The sequence below is a fragment of the Pelodiscus sinensis genome, chromosome 19 (assembly GCF_049634645.1).
Source record: "Pelodiscus sinensis isolate JC-2024 chromosome 19, ASM4963464v1, whole genome shotgun sequence".
NCBI classification, from domain to species: domain Eukaryota; kingdom Metazoa; phylum Chordata; order Testudines; family Trionychidae; genus Pelodiscus; species Pelodiscus sinensis.
The window spans coordinates 29388083-29408249 of record NC_134729.1 but is presented as its reverse complement, the minus strand read 5'-3'; the positions used below and the strand labels follow the sequence as shown (position 1 = coordinate 29408249).

The window sequence follows — 20167 nt, the reverse complement described above, 5'->3', positions numbered from 1 at the left end:
GACGGGGGAGCCCAGCGTGGGAATGGCAGGGCCGTGGGTCCGTAGTGAGGGGCGTCGGCAGAGCTGGGTGGGGGAGCCCAGCGTGGGAATGGCAGGGCCGTGGGTCCGTAGTGAGGGGCGTCGGCAGAGCTGGGCGGGGGAGCCCAGCGTGGGAATGGCAGGGCCGTGGGTCCGTAGTGAGGGGCGTCGGCAGAGCTGGGTGGGGGAGCCCAGCGTGGGAATGGCAGGGCCGTGGGTCCGTAGTGAGGGGCGTCGGCAGAGCTGGGTGGGGGAGCCCAGCGCGGGAATGGCAGGGCCGTGGGTCCGTAGTGAGGGGCGTCGGCAGAGCTGGACGGGGGAGCCCAGCGCGGGAATGGCAGGGCCGTGGGTCCGTAGTGAGGGGCGTCGGCAGAGCTGGGTGGGGGAGCCCAGCGTGGGAATGGCAGGGCCGTGGGTCCGTAGTGAGGGGCGTCGGCAGAGCTGGGTGGGGGAGCCCAGCGTGGGAATGGCAGGGCCGTGGGTCCGTAGTGAGGGGCGTCGGCAGAGCTGGGAGGGGGAGCCCAGCGTGGGAATGGCAGGGCCGTGGGTCCGTAGTGAGGGGCGTCGGCAGAGCTGGGTGGGGGAGCCCAGCGTGGGAATGGCAGGGCCGTGGGTCCGTAGTGAGGGGCGTCGGCAGAGCTGGGTGGGGGAGCCCAGCGTGGGAATGGCAGGGCCGTGGGTCCGTAGTGAGGGGCGTCGGCAGAGCTGGGTGGGGGAGCCCAGCGCGGGAATGGCAGGGCCGTGGGTCCGTAGTGAGGGGCGTCGGCAGAGCTGGGTGGGGGAGCCCAGCGCGGGAATGGCAGGGCCGTGGGTCCGTAGTGAGGGGTGTCGGCAGAGCTGGGTGGGGGAGCCCAGCGTGGGAATGGCAGGGCCGTGGGTCCGTAGTGAGGGGCGTCGGCAGAGCTGGGTGGGGGAGCCCAGCGTGGGAATGGCAGGGCCGTGGGTCCGTAGTGAGGGGCGTCGGCAGAGCTGGGTGGGGGAGCCCAGCGTGGGAATGGCAGGGCCGTGGGTCCGTAGTGAGGGGCGTCGGCAGAGCTGGGTGGGGGAGCCCAGCGTGGGAATGGCAGGGCCGTGGGTCCGTAGTGAGGGGCGTCGGCAGAGCTGGGAGGGGGAGCCCAGCGTGGGAATGGCAGGGCCGTGGGTCCGTAGTGAGGGGCGTCGGCAGAGCTGGGAGGGGGAGCCCAGCGTGGGAATGGCAGGGCCGTGGGTCCGTAGTGAGGGGTGTCGGCAGAGCTGGGCGGGGGAGCCCAGCGTGGGAATGGCAGGGCCGTGGGTCCGTAGTGAGGGGCGTCGGCAGAGCTGGGCGGGGGAGCCCAGCGTGGGAATGGCAGGGCCGTGGGTCCGTAGTGAGGGGCGTCGGCAGAGCTGGACGGGGGAGCCCAGCGTGGGAATGGCAGGGCCGTGGGTCCGTAGTGAGGGGCGTCGGCAGAGCTGGGAGGGGGAGCCCAGCGTGGGAATGGCAGGGCCGTGGGTCCGTAGTGAGGGGCGTCGGCAGAGCTGGGTGGGGGAGCCCAGCGTGGGAATGGCAGGGCCGTGGGTCCGTAGTGAGGGGTTGGCAGAGCTGGGCGGGGGAGCCCAGCGTGGGAATGGCAGGGCCGTGGGTCCGTAGTGAGGGGCGTCGGCAGAGCTGGGCGGGGGAGCCCAGCGTGGGAATGGCAGGGCCGTGGGTCCGTAGTGAGGGGTGTCGGCAGAGCTGGACGGGGGAGCCCAGCGTGGGAATGGCAGGGCCGTGGGTCCGTAGTGAGGGGCGTCGGCAGAGCTGGGCGGGGGAGCCCAGCGTGGGAATGGCAGGGCCGTGGGTCCATAGTGAGGGGCGTCGGCAGAGCTGGGTGGGGGAGCCCAGCGTGGGAATGGCAGGGCCGTGGGTCCGTAGTGAGGGGCGTCGGCAGAGCTGGGCGGGGGAGCCCAGCGTGGGAATGGCAGGGCCGTGGGTCCGTAGTGAGGGGCGTCGGCAGAGCTGGGAGGGGGAGCCCAGCGTGGGAATGGCAGGGCCGTGGGTCCGTAGTGAGGGGCGTCGGCAGAGCTGGGTGGGGGAGCCCAGTGTGGGAATGGCAGGGCCGTGGGTCCGTAGTGAGGGGTCGGCAGAGCTGGGTGGGGGAGCCCAGCGTGGGAATGGCAGGGCCGTGGGTCCGTAGTGAGGGGTGTCGGCAGAGCTGGGTGGGGGAGCCCAGCGTGGGAATGGCAGGGCCGTGGGTCCGTAGTGAGGGGTCGGCAGAGCTGGGTGGGGGAGCCCAGCGTGGGAATGGCAGGGCCGTGGGTCCGTAGTGAGGGGTGTCGGCAGAGCTGGGTGGGGGAGCCCAGCGTGGGAATGGCAGGGCCGTGGGTCCGTAGTGAGGGGTCGGCAGAGCTGGGTGGGGGAGCCCAGCGTGGGAATGGCAGGGCCGTGGGTCCGTAGTGAGGGGCGTCGGCAGAGCTGGGCGGGGGAGCCCAGCGTGGGAATGGCAGGGCCGTGGGTCCGTAGTGAGGGGCGTCGGCAGAGCTGGGAGGGGGAGCCCAGCGTGGGAATGGCAGGGCCGTGGGTCCGTAGTGAGGGGTGTCGGCAGAGCTGGGTGGGGGAGCCCAGCGTGGGAATGGCAGGGCCGTGGGTCCGTAGTGAGGGGCGTCGGCAGAGCTGGGTGGGGGAGCCCAGCGTGGGAATGGCAGGGCCGTGGGTCTGTAGTGAGGGGTGTCGGCAGAGCTGGGAGGGGGAGCCCAGCGTGGGAATGGCAGGGCCGTGGGTCCGTAGTGAGGGGCGTCGGCAGAGCTGGGAGGGGGAGCCCAGCGTGGGAATGGCAGGGCCGTGGGTCCGTAGTGAGGGGCGTCGGCAGAGCTGGGTGGGGGAGCCCAGCGTGGGAATGGCAGGGCCGTGGGTCCGTAGTGAGGGGCGTCGGCAGAGCTGGACGGGGGAGCCCAGCGTGGGAATGGCAGGGCCGTGGGTCCGTAGTGAGGGGCGTCGGCAGAGCTGGGAGGGGGAGCCCAGCGTGGGAATGGCAGGGCCGTGGGTCCGTAGTGAGGGGTGTCGGCAGAGCTGGACGGGGGAGCCCAGCGTGGGAATGGCAGGGCCGTGGGTCCGTAGTGAGGGGTGTCGGCAGAGCTGGACGGGGGAGCCCAGCGTGGGAATGGCAGGGCCGTGGGTCCGTAGTGAGGGGCGTCGGCAGAGCTGGGTGGGGGAGCCCAGCGTGGGAATGGCAGGGCCGTGGGTCCGTAGTGAGGGGCGTCGGCAGAGCTGGGAGGGGGAGCCCAGCGTGGGAATGGCAGGGCCGTGGGTCCGTAGTGAGGGGTCGGCAGAGCTGGGCGGGGGAGCCCAGCGTGGGAATGGCAGGGCCGTGGGTCCGTAGTGAGGGGCGTCGGCAGAGCTGGGTGGGGGAGCCCAGCGTGGGAATGGCAGGGCCGTGGGTCCGTAGTGAGGGGTGTCGGCAGAGCTGGGTGGGGGAGCCCAGCGTGGGAATGGCAGGGCCGTGGGTCCGTAGTGAGGGGCGTCGGCAGAGCTGGGTGGGGGAGCCCAGCGTGGGAATGGCAGGGCCGTGGGTCCGTAGTGAGGGGCGTCGGCAGAGCTGGACGGGGGAGCCCAGCGTGGGAATGGCAGGGCCGTGGGTCCGTAGTGAGGGGCGTCGGCAGAGCTGGGTGGGGGAGCCCAGCGTGGGAATGGCAGGGCCGTGGGTCCGTAGTGAGGGGCGTCGGCAGAGCTGGGTGGGGGAGCCCAGCGTGGGAATGGCAGGGCCGTGGGTCCGTAGTGAGGGGCGTCGGCAGAGCTGGGTGGGGGAGCCCAGCGTGGGAATGGCAGGGCCGTGGGTCCGTAGTGAGGGGCGTCGGCAGAGCTGGGTGGGGGAGCCCAGCGTGGGAATGGCAGGGCCGTGGGTCCGTAGTGAGGGGCGTCGGCAGAGCTGGGTGGGGGAGCCCAGCGTGGGAATGGCAGGGCCGTGGGTCCGTAGTGAGGGGTGTCGGCAGAGCTGGACGGGGGAGCCCAGCGTGGGAATGGCAGGGCCGTGGGTCCGTAGTGAGGGGCGTCGGCAGAGCTGGGTGGGGGAGCCCAGCGTGGGAATGGCAGGGCCGTGGGTCCGTAGTGAGGGGCGTCGGCAGAGCTGGGCGGGGGAGCCCAGCGCGGGAATGGCAGGGCCGTGGGTCCGTAGTGAGGGGCGTCGGCAGAGCTGGGCGGGGGAGCCCAGCGTGGGAATGGCAGGGCCGTGGGTCCGTAGTGAGGGGCGTCGGCAGAGCTGGGCGGGGGAGCCCAGCGCGGGAATGGCAGGGCCGTGGGTCCGTAGTGAGGGGTTGGCAGAGCTGGGCGGGGGAGCCCAGCGTGGGAATGGCAGGGCCGTGGGTCCGTAGTGAGGGGCGTCGGCAGAGCTGGGCGGGGGAGCCCAGCGTGGGAATGGCAGGGCCGTGGGTCCGTAGTGAGGGGCGTCGGCAGAGCTGGGTGGGGGAGCCCAGCGTGGGAATGGCAGGGCCGTGGGTCCGTAGTGAGGGGCGTCGGCAGAGCTGGGCGGGGGAGCCCAGCGTGGGAATGGCAGGGCCGTGGGTCCGTAGTGAGGGGCGTCGGCAGAGCTGGGTGGGGGAGCCCAGCGTGGGAATGGCAGGGCCGTGGGTCCGTAGTGAGGGGCGTCGGCAGAGCTGGGAGGGGGAGCCCAGCGTGGGAATGGCAGGGCCGTGGGTCCGTAGTGAGGGGCGTCGGCAGAGCTGGACGGGGGAGCCCAGCGTGGGAATGGCAGGGCCGTGGGTCCGTAGTGAGGGGCGTCGGCAGAGCTGGACGGGGGAGCCCAGCGTGGGAATGGCAGGGCCGTGGGTCCGTAGTGAGGGGTGTCGGCAGAGCTGGGTGGGGGAGCCCAGCGTGGGAATGGCAGGGCCGTGGGTCCGTAGTGAGGGGTTGGCAGAGCTGGGCGGGGGAGCCCAGCGTGGGAATGGCAGGGCCGTGGGTCCGTAGTGAGGGGCGTCGGCAGAGCTGGGCGGGGGAGCCCAGCGCGGGAATGGCAGGGCCGTGGGTCCGTAGTGAGGGGTTGGCAGAGCTGGGCGGGGGAGCCCAGCGTGGGAATGGCAGGGCCGTGGGTCCGTAGTGAGGGGCGTCGGCAGAGCTGGACGGGGGAGCCCAGCGTGGGAATGGCAGGGCCGTGGGTCCGTAGTGAGGGGTGTCGGCAGAGATCAGGGGTCCCAGTTTAGACTCCCTTGCATTGACCAAATCGCCCCCGTCCGGAGGGGAAGCGGAAGCGAGTGATTCTGAGCCCGAGCTGGGCCGCGATCCTCCTGGTCAGCCCCATCGGCCCGTGTGGGGAGGGCAGCCCAGCCGAAGTGGCTCAGAGCCAGCTGGGAAGCAACCGTGGAGGGCTGGGGGGCCGGTGCGAGGATGGAGGGGCCCAGCGGAAGGCTTCAAAGGCCGTGGGGCTGGCTCCTTCTCCTCTGCCCCCTCGGAGGCTTTCAAAGGCTTCTTTGTGGTCTCCTCTACCTGCCCAGCAGGGCTCTGCCGCTCCAGCCGGGCGGAGAAAGGGGTCATGGTCCCGCACTTCAAAGGTGGCCGAGGCAGCCGCTGCACCAGGCCCAGCCACTACTGAGACACAGCCTGCCACAGCCACGCAGGCCTCTGGGCAGGGGCAGGAGTCTGGCTGTGCCCCTCATGCTGCCTGTGAGCCGGAGCAGGAGGCGGAGGAATGGAGCCCTGAGCACTGGGACCCGCCGGCTCCGCACATGGGGGCCTGCTGCCACCCACTGGCCAGCCCCAGGGCTGCTAGCAGCCTGCGAGGGGGCCGAGCTGGGGGACTTGCTCCCGTGGCAGGAGCAGAGGCTGGGAGCAGAGTAGCTGGCGGGTCTGACCCTGCGGTGACAGTGTCCGTACACGGTTTGTCAGCCCTTCTGGATGCAGCATGTGGGCATGAGGCGCTCAGCCCACGGTGGGGATGGATGGGGAGGAATCTCAGCTCCCAAAGAAGCCTCGTTCGCTGGAGCCTGCGGAGGCAGAATCCAGCCCCTGCAGGGTGTGCCGGAGGGAGGAGAGCCTGCACGGCACACAGCAATGCCTCCCCCAGGTGAAGAGCCAGCTGGCAGCAGGGAGGAGGCAGAGCCCAAGCGCAGAGCTGCCGGCCAGGGTCTGAAGACCTGGGTGAGGGATACAGGACAGGACCTACTACTAGGTCAGCTTGGTGAGCACTCCCTTGGCATGGGAGCGGCAGGACGGGTTCTCGGTCCTGGCTGGGGGTCAGGTTGTCCCAGCAGCCAGCTGATGAGTGGGACCAGGCGGCACTGCCGGAACTGTCCAGGGTCCTGCAGTGGGGCAGGAGGAGGGAGCAGAAGCTCAGGGGGAGGGTTGGCAGCAGGAGGCAACAGAGAAAAGACAGACCAGGCAGCGGGGGCAAGGCCTGAGGGAGGAGAAGCAGCTTCACAGGTGCCTGGCACAGACTGAGGTGGGGCCTGGGGGTCGGGAAGGGCAGCGCAGGTGAAGTGTGTGTGCGGGGGGGGGGGGGGGGGGGGAGTTGCCAGCCACAGACACGCTGCAGGACAGACGCTGCCTCCCCAGTCTGTGAGCCAGGAAACCCCTTTGTGTGGGCAACGAACTTGGGCGTTAGCTTTTGAAAATCATTCTTCTGTGCTCCCAAGGACGCTCCAAAGGGAGGAATGGGGACGATCCCGCCCCCTTCCCTGGTGCTGCCCCAGCCTTGCTGCACTGGGTCAGTTTCACTTTCTACTTCTTGTCAGTATCACTTCCTGGTTCTCTCCCTGCAGGGTGTGGTGGCCCAGAGCTTTCCGGCCTGAGTCCAGCACCTCTCCGTCCCTGGCCCTCTTTTCAGTCACAGTCAAGAGGAAGTATCCCAATTAGTCTTAAAATAACAAAGCACATCCTGGGGGTGCTCTCCTGGGCCAGAGAATCAAACCCTGAGCTCCAGGGAAAGGAAAACAAACCGGGGGGTGGGTGGGAGCTGCCCTGGGGTGGGGGGTACTCTCCCTGGGCCAAGTGGCAGCGTCTGCCCCCTGCGGACGGGCCAGCACAGGCCTGTGTCCCAGCCCAACACCGCATGCCAGGGTGAGCGATGCACAGGTGTGTGTGTGTGTGTGGACCAGAGAAACCCTGTCTAACTAATCTAGCTCTCCAGGGCTCCGCCCGTGCAGCTGAGGGCAGGTCCCAAAGAGCTGGGACCCACTGGGAAAAGGGGCAGGTGGGGGCCAGCTGGCCCCAGCTCACAGGTCTCTGATGGTGAGGGACGTACCAGGCTGGTCCGGCGGGGGAGCTGTGGGGGGATGCCTAGCCAGCTCCTTACCGGTCCAGGCTGCTGATTGGACGGGTCGCAGGCCAGTGAGACGAGATCTTTCAGAGGGTCCTGTGGGTTGAGATGCGGCGGGTACCGTATGGCCGTGTGGGGGAAGTAGGTGGAGGCCGCCTGGGGGAGGATCGAGGTGGTGGGGAAATGCAGAGCAGATGAAGGGTGTGGGCTTCGAGCGATACCTGGAGCAGGAGAGAGACAAAGAGAAGACCAGAGGGCCTTCGTTTGGAGCCCCAGGCCAGGCAGGGCCCCAGAACCTCCTCCTGCCCCACGGACACGCTGCTCTGGTTCCAACAGGGCATTAACGGTGGCCAGATGGCAGCCCCACACTGCTAAGGTGCCTTCCACCTACATCATATCGCACAGTGCTCGGGGTGTCAAGGTGGGGCAGAGGGGTGCAGGAGCCAGAAATTCCTGAGCACTCGCCCTGCCTCTGACCCCAAGTCCCTTCTATGGCCTTGGGCAAGTCAGGGAACTTTGCTCCGTGCCTCAGTTTCCCCTTCAGTGGACACCGATCCTTACCTGCCCCTCAGGCCAGCAGAGGTGCATGGAGGAATCAGCTGACGCTGGGGAAGCATTGTGCCGCTGAACGGTGCTAAGTGTTGTTATTTGCAATCCAGATCTGCTCTGGGAAACTATCCTGCCCCTTCCCACCGCTAATCATGGCCGGCTCAGCCCCCGTGCCCAAAGAACGCTGCCACCCACGACCCTGGGGGCTGCAAACCCAACGGGGATCTTTCTGCCGCTCATCCCCCCATGGGAACACGGATCCTGTCCCCAGAGTGTAGCTCTCCCACAGCTGAACTCAGGGCCAGGCTTTCGCCTTCCTACCTGTCTCCAGGGTTCCTGGCGCTGCAGAAATTATTCCAGCTGCGATACGTCAGTGCAGCCCCCTAAGACCTACCTGCCCAGCAGCCCCTCCCGGACAGCGAATGCCAAAGGAACCTTCCCATCATGCTTTGGGAAGTCTGCGACCCCCCCAGGGTACCCCCAGCGTCAGCAGACTCACCACTGTGCACAGCGATGACCGGACGGTGGTGCTGGGTGAAGCTCAGCCGCGGGGAGGAGTCCTGTGGCGACGGGCTATTGAAGGGTGACTTGTCAATCTCCGTCTTTTTCACTGGCGAGATGCCTAGGGACCGGCCAGAAAGGCAGAAGCGACGCTGTTACCGTCCGGCTCCGGAGGGAACAACGGGCCGAGGGGCGGCGCTTCAAGGGCCCGCAGCCAAAACACCCGGCTCAGTCGATCGGAAGCACCATTCAGTGTCAGGTGTCAGGGCAGACTGGCCTCCCCCGCGGGGGTCAGGAAGGGGATCCCCTCCGGGCTTGTGGCTCCCCTGCAGCACTGCGCACACGCCAGAGGCAATGGCTAAGCAGGGGGCTCCCGACGGCACGGACCCAGGGTGCCGAATGGCCCTAGTGATTGGGGGGACCCTCCAGCGACTCGCCTGGAAGCTGGTGGAGCAGACCCTGCGGAAGGAGCCTTTGTGCCTCTCAGCCTCCGTGGGGTATGCCGGGGAGGCAGGGAAGGGCCCTGGCAGTCACCAGGAACCGGGGCCACGCTGGCCGCTTGCATGCCCAACCCCTGCCCTGCACTGTGCCTGGGACAGGGCCTGCAGAGGCAGCTCTGGGTTATTGTGGTGCAGAGCCAGCAGGGGGCGCACAGCCCAGTGACTCTCCCCGTCAGAGCCAGCTCATTTGCCTCCTTAATTAGGTGGCGGCAGAGGGACGCGCAGGCGCCGCAGAGGGTCACATTCCCTGGCTTGACGCAGCCATCGCCTGGATCGCAGTGCGTGCCCCCACGTGCGTGCGCGTGCAAAGGTTAACAGGTGTGCCATTGCACAAGTGTGTGTGCATGTGAGTGGACCCACAGGTATGCAGGCGTTTGCACGTGTGCGTGTATGTGTGTGCACATTGGTATGGGTCGTGCGGTGCTGGCCGTGCGTGCAGGGGGCTCTCTCCCCTCATCGGGGAGCCTCGCACCAGTTCTGTGTTCCAGACCCCCGTCCCTTCTGAGGGGGAACCGCCCAGCCGGGCCTGGCCTGGGACAGCGGGGGTAGGGGCACAGAGCAGGCGAGCTCTGCACAAGGCCCCCCACCCAAACCTCAGCCTGTCACCCATGTGCTGGGCTGTGCACGGTCATCCCGACCCTGCAGGCCATGGGGCAGCCAAGCAGGACGCCAGCGCTCTGCCCACAGGATCACCTGCCCCCGCAGTTACATCCCCAGGAACAGAGCAATGTGCAGGCAAGGCAGGGGACATACCCAAGGCAGGGGGAATCCAGGCCCAGGGCACTGGGGCAGGGCCATACAGGCGGGGGCAGGGCCATTCAGGCCTGGGGCAGGCAGGGGCAGGGCCATACAGGCTTAGAGCAGGTGGGGGCAGGGCCGTATAGTCCTAGGGCAGGCGGGGGCAGAGCCATACAGGCCTGGGGCAGGTGGGGGCACAGTCGTATAGGCCTAGGGCAGGCGGGGGCAGGGCCATACAGTCCTGGGACAGGCGGGGGCAGGGCCATACAGGCCTAGGGCAGGCGGGGGCAGGGCCATACAGTCCTGGGACAGGCGGGGGCAGGGCCATACAGGCCTAGGGCAGGCGGGGGCAGGGCCATACAGGCCTGGGGCAGGTGGGGGCAGGGCCATACAGGCCTAGGGCAGGCAAGGGCAGGGCCATACAGTCCTGGGGCAGGCGGGGGCAGGGCCATACAGGCCTAGGGCAGGCAGGAGCATGGCCGTACAGGCCTGGGGCAGGCAGGAGCAGGGCCGTACAGGCCTGGGGCAGGCGGGGGCAGGGCCGTACAGGCCTGGGGCAGGCGAGGGCAGGGCCGTACAGTCCTGGGGCAGGCAGGAGCAGGGCCGTACAGGCCTGGGGCAGGCGAGGGCAGGGCTGTACGGTCCTGGGGCAGGCGAGGGCAGGGCCGTACAGTCCTGGGGCAGGCGGGGGCAGGGCCGTACAGTCCTGGGGCAGGCGAGGGCAGGGCCATACAGGCCTAGGGCAGGCAGGAGCAGGGCCGTACAGTCCTGGGGCAGGCGAGGGCAGGGCCGTACAGTCCTGGGGGAGGTGGGGGCAGGGCCATACAGTCCTGGGGCAGGCGGGGGCAGGGCCATACAGGCCTGGGGCAGGCGGGGGCAGCGCCGTACAGTCCTGGGGCAGGCGGGGGCAGGGCCGTACAGTCCTGGGGCAGGCGGGGGCAGGGCCGTACAGTCCTGGGGCAGGCGAGGGCAGGGCCATACAGGCCTAGGGCAGGCAGGAGCAGGGCCGTACAGTCCTGGGGCAGGCGAGGGCAGGGCCGTACAGTCCTGGGGGAGGTGGGGGCAGGGCCATACAGTCCTGGGACAGGCGGGGGCAGGGCCATACAGGCCTGGGGCAGGCGGGGGCAGGGCCGTACAGTCCTGGGGCAGGCGGGGGCAGGGCCATACAGGCCTGGGGCAGGCGGGGGCAGGGCCGTACAGTCCTGGGGCAGGTGGGGGCAGGGCCATACAGTCCTGGGGCAGGCGGGGGCAGGGCCGTACAGTCCTGGGGCAGGCGGGGGCAGGGCCATACAGGCCTGGGGCAGGCGGGGGCAGGGCCGTACAGTCCTGGGGCAGGTGGGGGCAGGGCCATACAGTCCTGGGGCAGGTGGGGGCAGGGCCGTACAGTCCTGGGGCAGGCGGGGGCAGGGCCATACAGGCATGGGGCAGGCGGGGGCAGGGCCGTACAGTCCTGGGGCAGGTGGGGGCAGGGCCATACAGTCCTGGGGCAGGCGGGGGCAGGGCCGTACAGGCCTGGGGCAGGCGGGGGCAGGGCCATACAGGCTTAGAGCAGGCGGGGGCAGGGCCGTACAGGCCTAGGGCAGGTGGGGGCAGGGCCATACAGGCTTAGAGCAGGCGGGGGCAGGGCCGTACAGGCCTAGGGCAGGTGGGGGCAGGGCCATACAGGCCTGGGGCAGGCGGGGGCAGGGCCGTACAGGCCTGGGGCAGGCGGGGGCAGGGCCATACAGGCCTGGGGCAGGCGGGGGCAGGGCCGTACAGGCCTAGGGCAGGTGGGGGCAGGGCACTACAAGTCTGTCAGGGCAGAGGTGCCTGTGGAGCGGAATGGCGACCAGCCCCCCGCCCGTCAGGCCCGTCTGAGCAAGCAGAAGCAGCCGGAGATGCTGTTTATCCCTCTGCCACCGAGTGTCACCCAAAGGAAAGCAAACCCGCTGGGTCTGATCCGCTTGGCTGGGCCTGCGTGCTGAGTCACGACGGGAGCCCCCCGCCCAGCCCTGCCCTGCGCTGGGCCCCAGCCGGACAGTTGGCTGCTGATTTATGAGGAAAGATTAGGAGAGCTATAAATACGCCTCGCGCTGCAGAGCGCTGAGCCGGGGGATTGGCGCCGTAAGCCCCAGGAGCAAAAAGGCACAAACCTGTGGAGGGGAGGGTTAGGGTCACGGAGCAGGGGCAGCGTCGGCCCCCTTCGCTCCCAGGCCTGGGGGGCGGGAGGAGGGCCGGGGTGCTGTGGGCTGGCTACTGGGGGCGGCACCGTGGTCCCTGCAGGGCCAATATGGCCGCGGTAAAGCTGCGCAGCCCCAGGGCTAGTCTGACACACCAGGGGCCGCCCGGCCCCGTCTCAGCCCAGCATTCAGGAGGGTCCAAGGTGGCATAAAGCCCCATTTGCCCACCTGTCACTGCCAGCCTGGCCCTGCACCTCCCCCCGGAGGCACACGAGGACACAGCTGCCATCGCCTTCCAGTGACACCGAGCCACGGAGCTGTTCTCCGGCCCCTTGTCTGCACAGCTTGCTGGCTCGTCGGGCCGGAACCGAACCCACAGGAGAGGGGTTCCTCAGCCAGGCTGTGATCCAAACCAACATGCCCAGAGCCCCCTGGTCTGCACCCGCCGCTTGGCTCTGATCGCCAGGGACCCAGCCCCCTGGACAGCGCAGACGCAGGCTCCGTGCGGGACCTGCTCAAACACGGCCATCGTCACACTCCCATCCGGAAATGCTCGGCAGCCTGCGCGGCACCTGCTCCGCCTTGCTCTGCTCCCGCCCTGGCTGCCCCGTAGCCTCTCCACTTGCCCACGGCAACCCAGCGCCGAGGCCCTTGGCCCCGGGTCCTGCTACTCTGCTCCTTCCCAATTCACCCCACCCTGCTCCCTCTTCGCTGCTGCCCCCTGGATTCCCCCCCCCCCCATAGCTTCCCCTGCAGCCCCACTTGCGCTGTCCCAGCCCTGGGCATCCCCTAGGGAGGGCATCTGGCCCATGGCACCCGGGGCTCCCTTGTGGCACCCCCCACAGGGGGTCAATCCTGCCACCACAGTCCCACGGAGGCTTTACCTCCAGCCACTGGGCCCAGCCGGCGTGACTGGATTTCGCCCTGTCTCAGCGTTCGGTCGGAGCATTTCCCAGAACATCCGGCACGGGACTGAAATGACCCCCTGCGAGGCACCGGCTCCGTAACCCTTCCCCGCCCGGGCCTGGGCCGCAGAGAGAGGGGGGCTCATGCCCCCTGAACCCCGACAGCTCTGCAGGGTGCTTGGGACTTAGGACTCCTGGGTTCCTGGCTCTGGTCACTCCAAGGCCGGTGGCTCTAGATGAGCGTGAGCCTGGCCTCTGCATGCCCCCGCCCTGGATCGCACCACTCAGCACGTGTGAACGTGCAAGGGGTGAAAACGGGTGCAGGAGCAATGCTTGTGCTTTCCCCCATGCGGCCTAGAAGCGCCGCCCCCTTGCCAGGACCCCCACCACGGCATGGCCACCAGCTCTGGCTGCCCCGCGGTCCGTAGGCAGCTGGGCAAGGCAGAGCAGCCCCAGGGCTATTCTACCACGCCCAGGCCAGCCCACACGCAGCACGACCTTTGAGGAGAGCGTCTTTGTTCTGTGTCCCTTCAGCACGGGGCACGGGGCTGGGAGGAAGCTGCTAGGGGCACCACAGAGCCAAGACTAAATAAATAACACAGCGCAACCCACCTCGGCACATCAAAGGGGCCGTGTGAGCGGGAGGCTGAGCAGCGGCGGGGGCAGAACCTCACCAGAGCCAGCCGGGAAGTGTGTTTCCCAGGACAAACGTGGAAAGTCAAACTGGCAGGATTTTACATCACAACCTGCCTTGGCTTTGTTATAGCTCAGAATTACTCCCCAGACTTCCAAAGAAAGGGGGTTTGTGGCAAATGCTCAAGGAGGAAAAGAAAAAGAAAAAGAAAAAGAAAAAGAAAAAGAAAAAGAAAAAGAAAAAGGCCCTTTTCACCCAAACCCGCTTTGAACACAAAACCTCAGGTGGCTCTGGGGGTAAATCCCACAGTGGATCTCAAAGTTCTTTGCAGCTACTAGCGTGGGACATCACCAATGTTCCCTCTGTTCCCCCCCTCCGCGTGTGGAGTACATTTTGTTATGTGCGGATGTGCACCACCAGTACAAACACATGCACTCAGCTCTGAGCACTCCGCTACTCAGCTGGGCGGCATCTGAATCTCCCCTGGGTGTCCGCCCAAGCGCTCAGCTGACAGGGAACGCCAGCAGAACCCGCCCACCCCGGGCTCCGAACCACTCTCTCCAAGGTGAGGAAACCGAGGCGCAGACTGGACAGCCAGTCCATGATGCTGAGTCAGTGCTGGGATGAGAACCCAGATGTCCTGTGTCGCCAGCGGCTTGATCTCAGCCTGGGGCAAGTGGGGAGGAAACCCAGGGAGGTCAACGGGCCAAATTCTATTCTGAGCCTCTGCTACCTGCCCCTGCTCCTTACACCTCCTTTCCGAGGCAGGAGGGGGTGTAGGGGCCCTCGAGCTGGGCAGTCCCCTCACATTCAGATTCTGGCTCAATGGCACAACGCCCAGAGCAGGTGGCCAGCTTGTGCTGCAGGGTTTCTGGCAGGGGGACCCACGGCCCAGCCCCTGGCTGGATGACAGGGCAAGCGACCAGCGGGCAGGCGAAGGATCAGGCTGTGGCTCTGCTCTGGCCTGGGCCCTCGGCCCGGGGAGGCTCTGCTGGCTGTGGAAGGGGGGCGCTTACTAGAGGGGCCGGGGGTCTCGGCTGGAGGCTGCCTCGCCCGGCCCAGACACGCAAGCAGGCGCATGCACCCACATCCACAGGCAGTATGGGGGCTGGGCCGGGGCCTGCGGGTGGGGAGTAGTGTGAGGCCGGGGCGTGAATCCCTGGGGGGGTCCGTTAGCTGCCAGTGCCCACTGCCCCCCCTCCCTCGCAGGCCCACCGCCCCGTTTCTTGGGTGGCAGGAGCCTTTGCAGGACGGGGCAGAAATCGAAGATAATGAAACGTCCCTGTACAGAGCCGCTCCCCATCCTAGCCGGGAGAGACGCTGGCGAGGGACCCCGCGAACCAGCCCTCCCATAAAGGGCTCTATCGCTTTAAGTAGCTTGGCTGACCCCCGACCCCTTCTCTTAATGAGCAACTAATTGGGGCTGTCTAGACAGGAAGGCAACACACCAACCAAGGATGCGGAACCTGGGGAACCTGTGGAGATGGGGAGCGGTGGGGGCAGGGACACGAGCTGGCAGTGCACGGGGGGGGCAGGGACATGGCCTGGCAGTGCGCGGGGGGGGGGCAGGGCAGGGACAAGGCCTGGCAGAGCGCTGGGGGGGGACAGGGACACGAGCTGGCAGTGCACAGGGGGGGCAGGGACACAGCCTGGCAGTGTGCGGGGGGGGCATAGGGCAGGGACACAGCATGGCAGTGTGCGGGGGGGGGCATAGGGCAGGGACACGGCCTGGCAGTGTGCGGGGGGGGCATAGGGCAGGGACATGGCCTGGCAGTGTGCGGGGGGGGCATAGGGCAGGGACACGGCCTGGCAGTGCGCGGGGGGGGCATAGGGCAGGGACACGGCCTGGCAGTGCACGGGGGGGGCATAGGGCAGGGACACGGCCTGGCAGTGTGCGGGGGGGGGCATAGGGCAGGGACACGGCCTGGCAGTGCGTGGGGGGGGGGGGCATAGGGCAGGGACACGGCCTGACAGTGCGTGGGGGGGGGCATAGGGCAGGGACACGGCCTGACAGTGCGCGGGGGGGGGCATAGGGCAGGGACACAGCCTGGCAGTGCGCGGGGGGGGGCATAGGGCAGGGACACGGCCTGGCAGTGTGCGGGGGGGGCATAGGGCAGGGACACGGCCTGGCAGTGTGCGGGGGGGCATAGGGCAGGGACACAGCCTGGCAGTGCGCGGGGGGGGGCAGGGACACGGCCTGGCAGTGTGTGGGGGGGGGGCAGGGACATGGCCTGGCAGTGCGCGGGGGGGGCATAGGGCAGGGACACGGCCTGGCAGTGTGCGGGGGGGGGCATAGAGCAGGGACACGGCCTGGCAGTGCGCGGGGGGGGCATAGGGCAGGGACACGGCCTGGCAGTGCGCGGGGGGGGGCAGGGACACAGCATGGCAGTGCGCGGGGGGGGGGCAGGGACACGGCCTGGCAGTGCGCGGGGGGGGGCAGGGACACGGCCTGGCAGTGCGCGGGGGGGGCAGGGACACAGCCTGGCAGTGCGCGGGGGGGGGCAGGGACACGGCCTGGCAGTGCGCGGGGGGGGGCAGGGACACGGCCTGGCAGTGCGCGGGGGGGGCAGGGACACAGCCTGGCAGTGTGCGGGGGGGGGCAGGGACACGGCCTGGCAGTGCGCGGGGGGGGGGGAGGAGCAGGGACACCATTCCGATCTATCCTGGCTAATAAGTATTGATGGACATAACCTCCATGAATGTGTCGAGTTCTTTTTTGAACCCTGTTAAAATCTTGATCTTCACAACATCCTCTGGCGAGGAGTTCCACAGGTTGACGGTGCGCTGCATGAAGAAAAACATCTTCTTTTTTTAAACCTGCTGCCTATTAATTTCATTCGGTGACCCCTAGTTCTTATGTTATGGGAAAAAGTAAATAACTTTTCCTTATTCACATTCTTCATATCTGTCATGATTTTACAGACCTCTTATCCCTCCTTAATCTCCTCTTTTCTAAGACGTAAAGTCCCAGTCTTTTTAATCTCTCTTTATATGGCACCTGTTCCAAACCCCTCGTCATTTTTGTTGCTCTTTTCTGAATCTTTTCCAATGCCAAGAGATCTTTTTTGAGATGAGGCGACCACATCTGTAGGCAGTGTCCATGCAGTGGGTGTTTTTAGAGAACTACCCACAATGACTCCCAAGATCTCGCTCTTGAGTGGCTCCAGCTAAATTAACCCCCATCGTTTCATAGAATTATTCTTTCCAATGTGAATTACTTTGCATTTATCAACATTAACATTTCTTGCCATTTTGTTGCCCAATGCCAGCCAAACGACCCTGCCCCTGACACCGAAAGGAGAAGCCAGGTTCAATGATCCGCCCGGTGCCAGAGCTGGGAGCACATGCGCCAGAGACCTACCTCCTTCCATGTCTTCTGTCCAGTTGCGGCTGCTGCTGGTGGGCGAGCTGGGCGAAGTGTAGTACTCGCCCCCCGGACTCGTGTCTATGTCATCCTCCATGGAGCCAGACTTGTGCCGTTTGCTCCTGCAGAAGGGGCAGGAGGAGAATTTATCAGCCCAGGCTAGCCGGGGAGGCCGTCGGCTCCTGCCTGTCATGCCTCGGCACTCTGCCCCTTGCTGTGCTGTGTGGTCTAGTGGCTAGCGCCAGGCATGAGCAGTCTGCCTGTCTGGGTTCTGCTCCTGTCCCTGGGAGGGAAGTGTAGTCTAGTGGTTAATGTGCGGGACTGCCCCTGAACGGCTGCTTGAACTCAGGTGAGATGTGGCCCCTCCTCCCTGAAGTGGGGGGCTCTCCTCCCGCGGGTCACGGCTGCAGGAATGGGATGGGGCTCCTCCCTGGGCAGCGGAAGGAGTTATTCCTCGGGCAGGCTCCTCTCCCTCTGCCTGGAGATTCTGGGCCACGCGTGGCCGGCCGCGGCGCGCTGTGGCTGCTGCCCGGCGGGGTGCGCACAGAAGGGGTGAAGCGTTGGCAGCAAGCCCCAGGGGCAAGGAGAAGTGGAGCCGTTGGGCCAAATTCCTTCGGTTACACCTGCACGGCCGCAGTGGGCTGGAGGGAAGGAGTCGGGGGCGCCAGGCACACAGCTGCTCCCGCCTCGCCGTGCCGGTGGGAGAAGCCCTGTGGTCGGCGCCCGCAGGGGGAGTGGGGGTTTTCCACTCCCTCGCGCGAGGACTGAGACGCACACACAGACGTCGACCGGGCCTGTGACAGCTGAGACCGGAGACGGGCCCCGATGCAGCCGATCCCCACTCTACGCACCCGGTTGCCCCACGCCAGCCCCCAGCACCCCAGAGAAAGGGAGGGGCAGGAGCCAGCCCCTTGCCTGGCCCGAGAGCCGCAGGGCCTGATGGCTGCTGTGTCCCCAGCTCAGGGCAGCCGGCATGGGAGTGACCCTGAGGGAAGAGACGCCCCTTTCCCTGCTGCAGCAGAGCTGGGCCCTCACACCCTGGGGCCAGCCAGCTACCCCGTGCCCCAAAGGGTGTCTAAACTACATCCATGGCCGGATAAGGCATAGGCTAGCCGGGCAGCTGCCTGGGGCGCCAACCTATGGGGCGATGGGGTTTACCGGGGAGGTTGACAAATGGCTTTGATGTCGACCACGGAGCGTCCAGACGATAGTGCTGAGCCGCCAAACAGCTGATCGGCACAGCGTGGCGGCCATTTAAATTTAAATGAAGCGGCGATTTGGGTATGTCTAGTAAACTAATCTACATGGCTCTGTCGCCGGAGCCGTGTAGTCTAGACATACCCAAGGTGCTATTCCTCGCAGAGTGAGGTTTACCGCTGTCGACAAAACCTTGTAGTCTAGACACACCCTAAGGGCTTGCTTTGTCGACAGTATGGGTACGTCTAAACTACATGCCTCCGTTGACGGAGACATGTAGATTAGTTTATTCGAAAAAGGGAAATGAAGCCGCGATTTAAATAATCGCCGCTTCATTTAAATTTAAATGGCTGCCGCACTGAGGCGACAAACAGCTGATCAGCTGTACCGATTGGCACAGGTAAACCTGGTTTCACGAGGCATACCTGCAACAATTGACAAAGGCTTCCTTGTCGACCGCGGCGCGTCCAGATTGCCCCGATCTGCCGACAAACAGCTGATCGGCAGAGCGAGGCAGCCATTTAAATTTAAATGAAGCCACGATTATTTTAATTGTGGCTTCATTTCCCTTTGCCGATCTGTCTAATCTACATGGCTCTGTCGCCGGAGGCATGTAGTCTAGACACACCCTATCTGTCGACAAAGCCTCTGTTGACAAAAGCCTGTACTCTAGACATACCCTAAGGCTGTGGCTACACTGGGCCACTTATTCCGGAAAATCAGCCGCTTTTCCGGAATAAGCTGCGAGCTGTCTACACTGGCCCTTGAATTTCCGGAAAAGCAACGATGCTCTACTGTACAAAATCAGCCGCTATTCTGGAAAAACTATTCTGCTCCCGCTCGGGCATAAGTCCTTATTCCGGAACACTGTTCCGGAAAAGGGCCAGTGTAGACAGCCCAGTAGTCTTTTCCGGAAAAGCGTGTCTACATTGGCCACGGACGCTATTCCGGAAAAAGGGCTTTTCTGGAAAAGCAGCCTGCCAATGTAGAGGCTCCTTTTCTGGAAATACTTATAACGAAAACTATTCTGTTTTAAGCATTTCCGGAAATTCATGCCAGTGTAGACACAGCCTAAGTGTCCACAGGCCTCAGTCCATAAGCAACAGCCTGGGAGCATGGTCCGGGAGCAGCCGGCCAGGACAAAGGCGCGGCATGGGGCCAGATGGGAAAGCCCATGTCGGGAGCGGAAGGGGGGTGCAGACCGCAGGGCTCCTCAAGCAGTCTCCCACCCAACTCCAGCCCAGCCAGGGCTTGGCGGAGCTGGAAGCCCTGACAGGCCCACATGGCCAGGGTGCTGCAGGTGCCAAGCTGGGGCTGCTCCAAGCTGACGCCGGAAGCCACCAGGCCAAAGCTGTGGGTATTGGTCACTGCTGGATTTGTTCCCAACCCTGCAGCCTCTGCAGCACTGTGGGGTTAAGGAACAGCTGGGCACCTGGGCTGTTAGGCAGGGCGAGGACTGGCCACCAGGGCGATGTCTAGACTGCCTGGCTCTGTCGACAGAGCCATGTCAAATAGTTTATTCGGCATAGTCAAAGAAGTGGGGATTTAAATAATCCCCGCGTCATTACAATAAAAATGGCCGCCGCGCTGTGCCGACGATCAGCTGATCCGGCACAGCACGGCAGTGTAGACTCCGGTAAACCTCGTTTCATGAGGCATACTGGGCTGTGTCTGGACTACATGCCTCCGTCGACGGAGGCATGTAGATTAGACAGATCGGCAAAGGGAAATGAAGCCGTGATTAAAATAATCGCGGCTTCATTTAAATTTACATGGCTGCCGTGCTGAGCCGACAAACGGCTGATCAGCTGTTTGTCGGCTCAGCGCGCTAGTCTGGATGTTCCCCTGCTGACATCAAAGCCCTTTGTCAGCAGCCCCGTTATTCCTCGTGGGATGAGGATTACCGGGGCTGGCGACAAAGGACTTTGATGTCGGCAGGGGAGCGTCCAGACTAGCGCGCTGAGCCAACAAACAGCTGATCAGCTGTTTGTCGGCTCAGCGCGGCAGCCATGTAAATTTAAATGAAGCCGCGATTATTTTAATCACGGCTTCATTTCCCTTTTTTGAATACACAAATCTACATGCCTCCGTCGACGGAGGCATGTAGTTTAGACGTACCCCTGGAACGGTCGACAAAGGCTTTCCTTGTCGACCGTGCCGCGCCTAGACTGCCGCGCTGTGCCGGATCAGCCGATCGTCGGCACAGCGCGGCGGCCATTTTTATTGTAATGACGCGGGGATTATTTAAATCCCCGCTTCTTTGACTATGCCGAATAAACTATTTGACATGGCTCTGTCGACGGAGCCAGGCAGTCTAGACATCGCCGGGGAGGAGAGGTTAACATTGCTCTGCCCACCTGCCCTGGATTTCTCTCCCGTGGACCCGGGCCACGCAGCTCTGCACTGCCGCCCTGTGTGGGC

At 65.7% G+C, this 20167-nt stretch overlaps 1 protein-coding gene across 7 annotated transcripts in view; it reads right to left on the bottom strand.

Moving 5' to 3' along the window:
* The window catches only part of NFIC (nuclear factor I C), a 175948-nt gene that overhangs the window by 34810 nt on the left and 120971 nt on the right, over nucleotides 1-20167 (bottom strand). For 4 of the 7 annotated variants that reach the window (XM_075903267.1, XM_075903266.1, XM_075903265.1 and 1 more), the window contains 3 exons: nucleotides 16547-16671; nucleotides 8248-8370; nucleotides 7185-7420 (listed from right to left, as the gene is read on the bottom strand). In XM_075903267.1, the coding sequence (XP_075759382.1) occupies nucleotides 7185-7420; nucleotides 8248-8370; nucleotides 16547-16671 (484 nt within the window). The remainder of the gene's footprint in view (nucleotides 1-7184; nucleotides 7421-8247; nucleotides 8371-16546; nucleotides 16672-20167) is intronic. The other 3 variants (XM_075903268.1, XM_075903271.1, XM_075903270.1) reach the window with 1 other exon arrangement.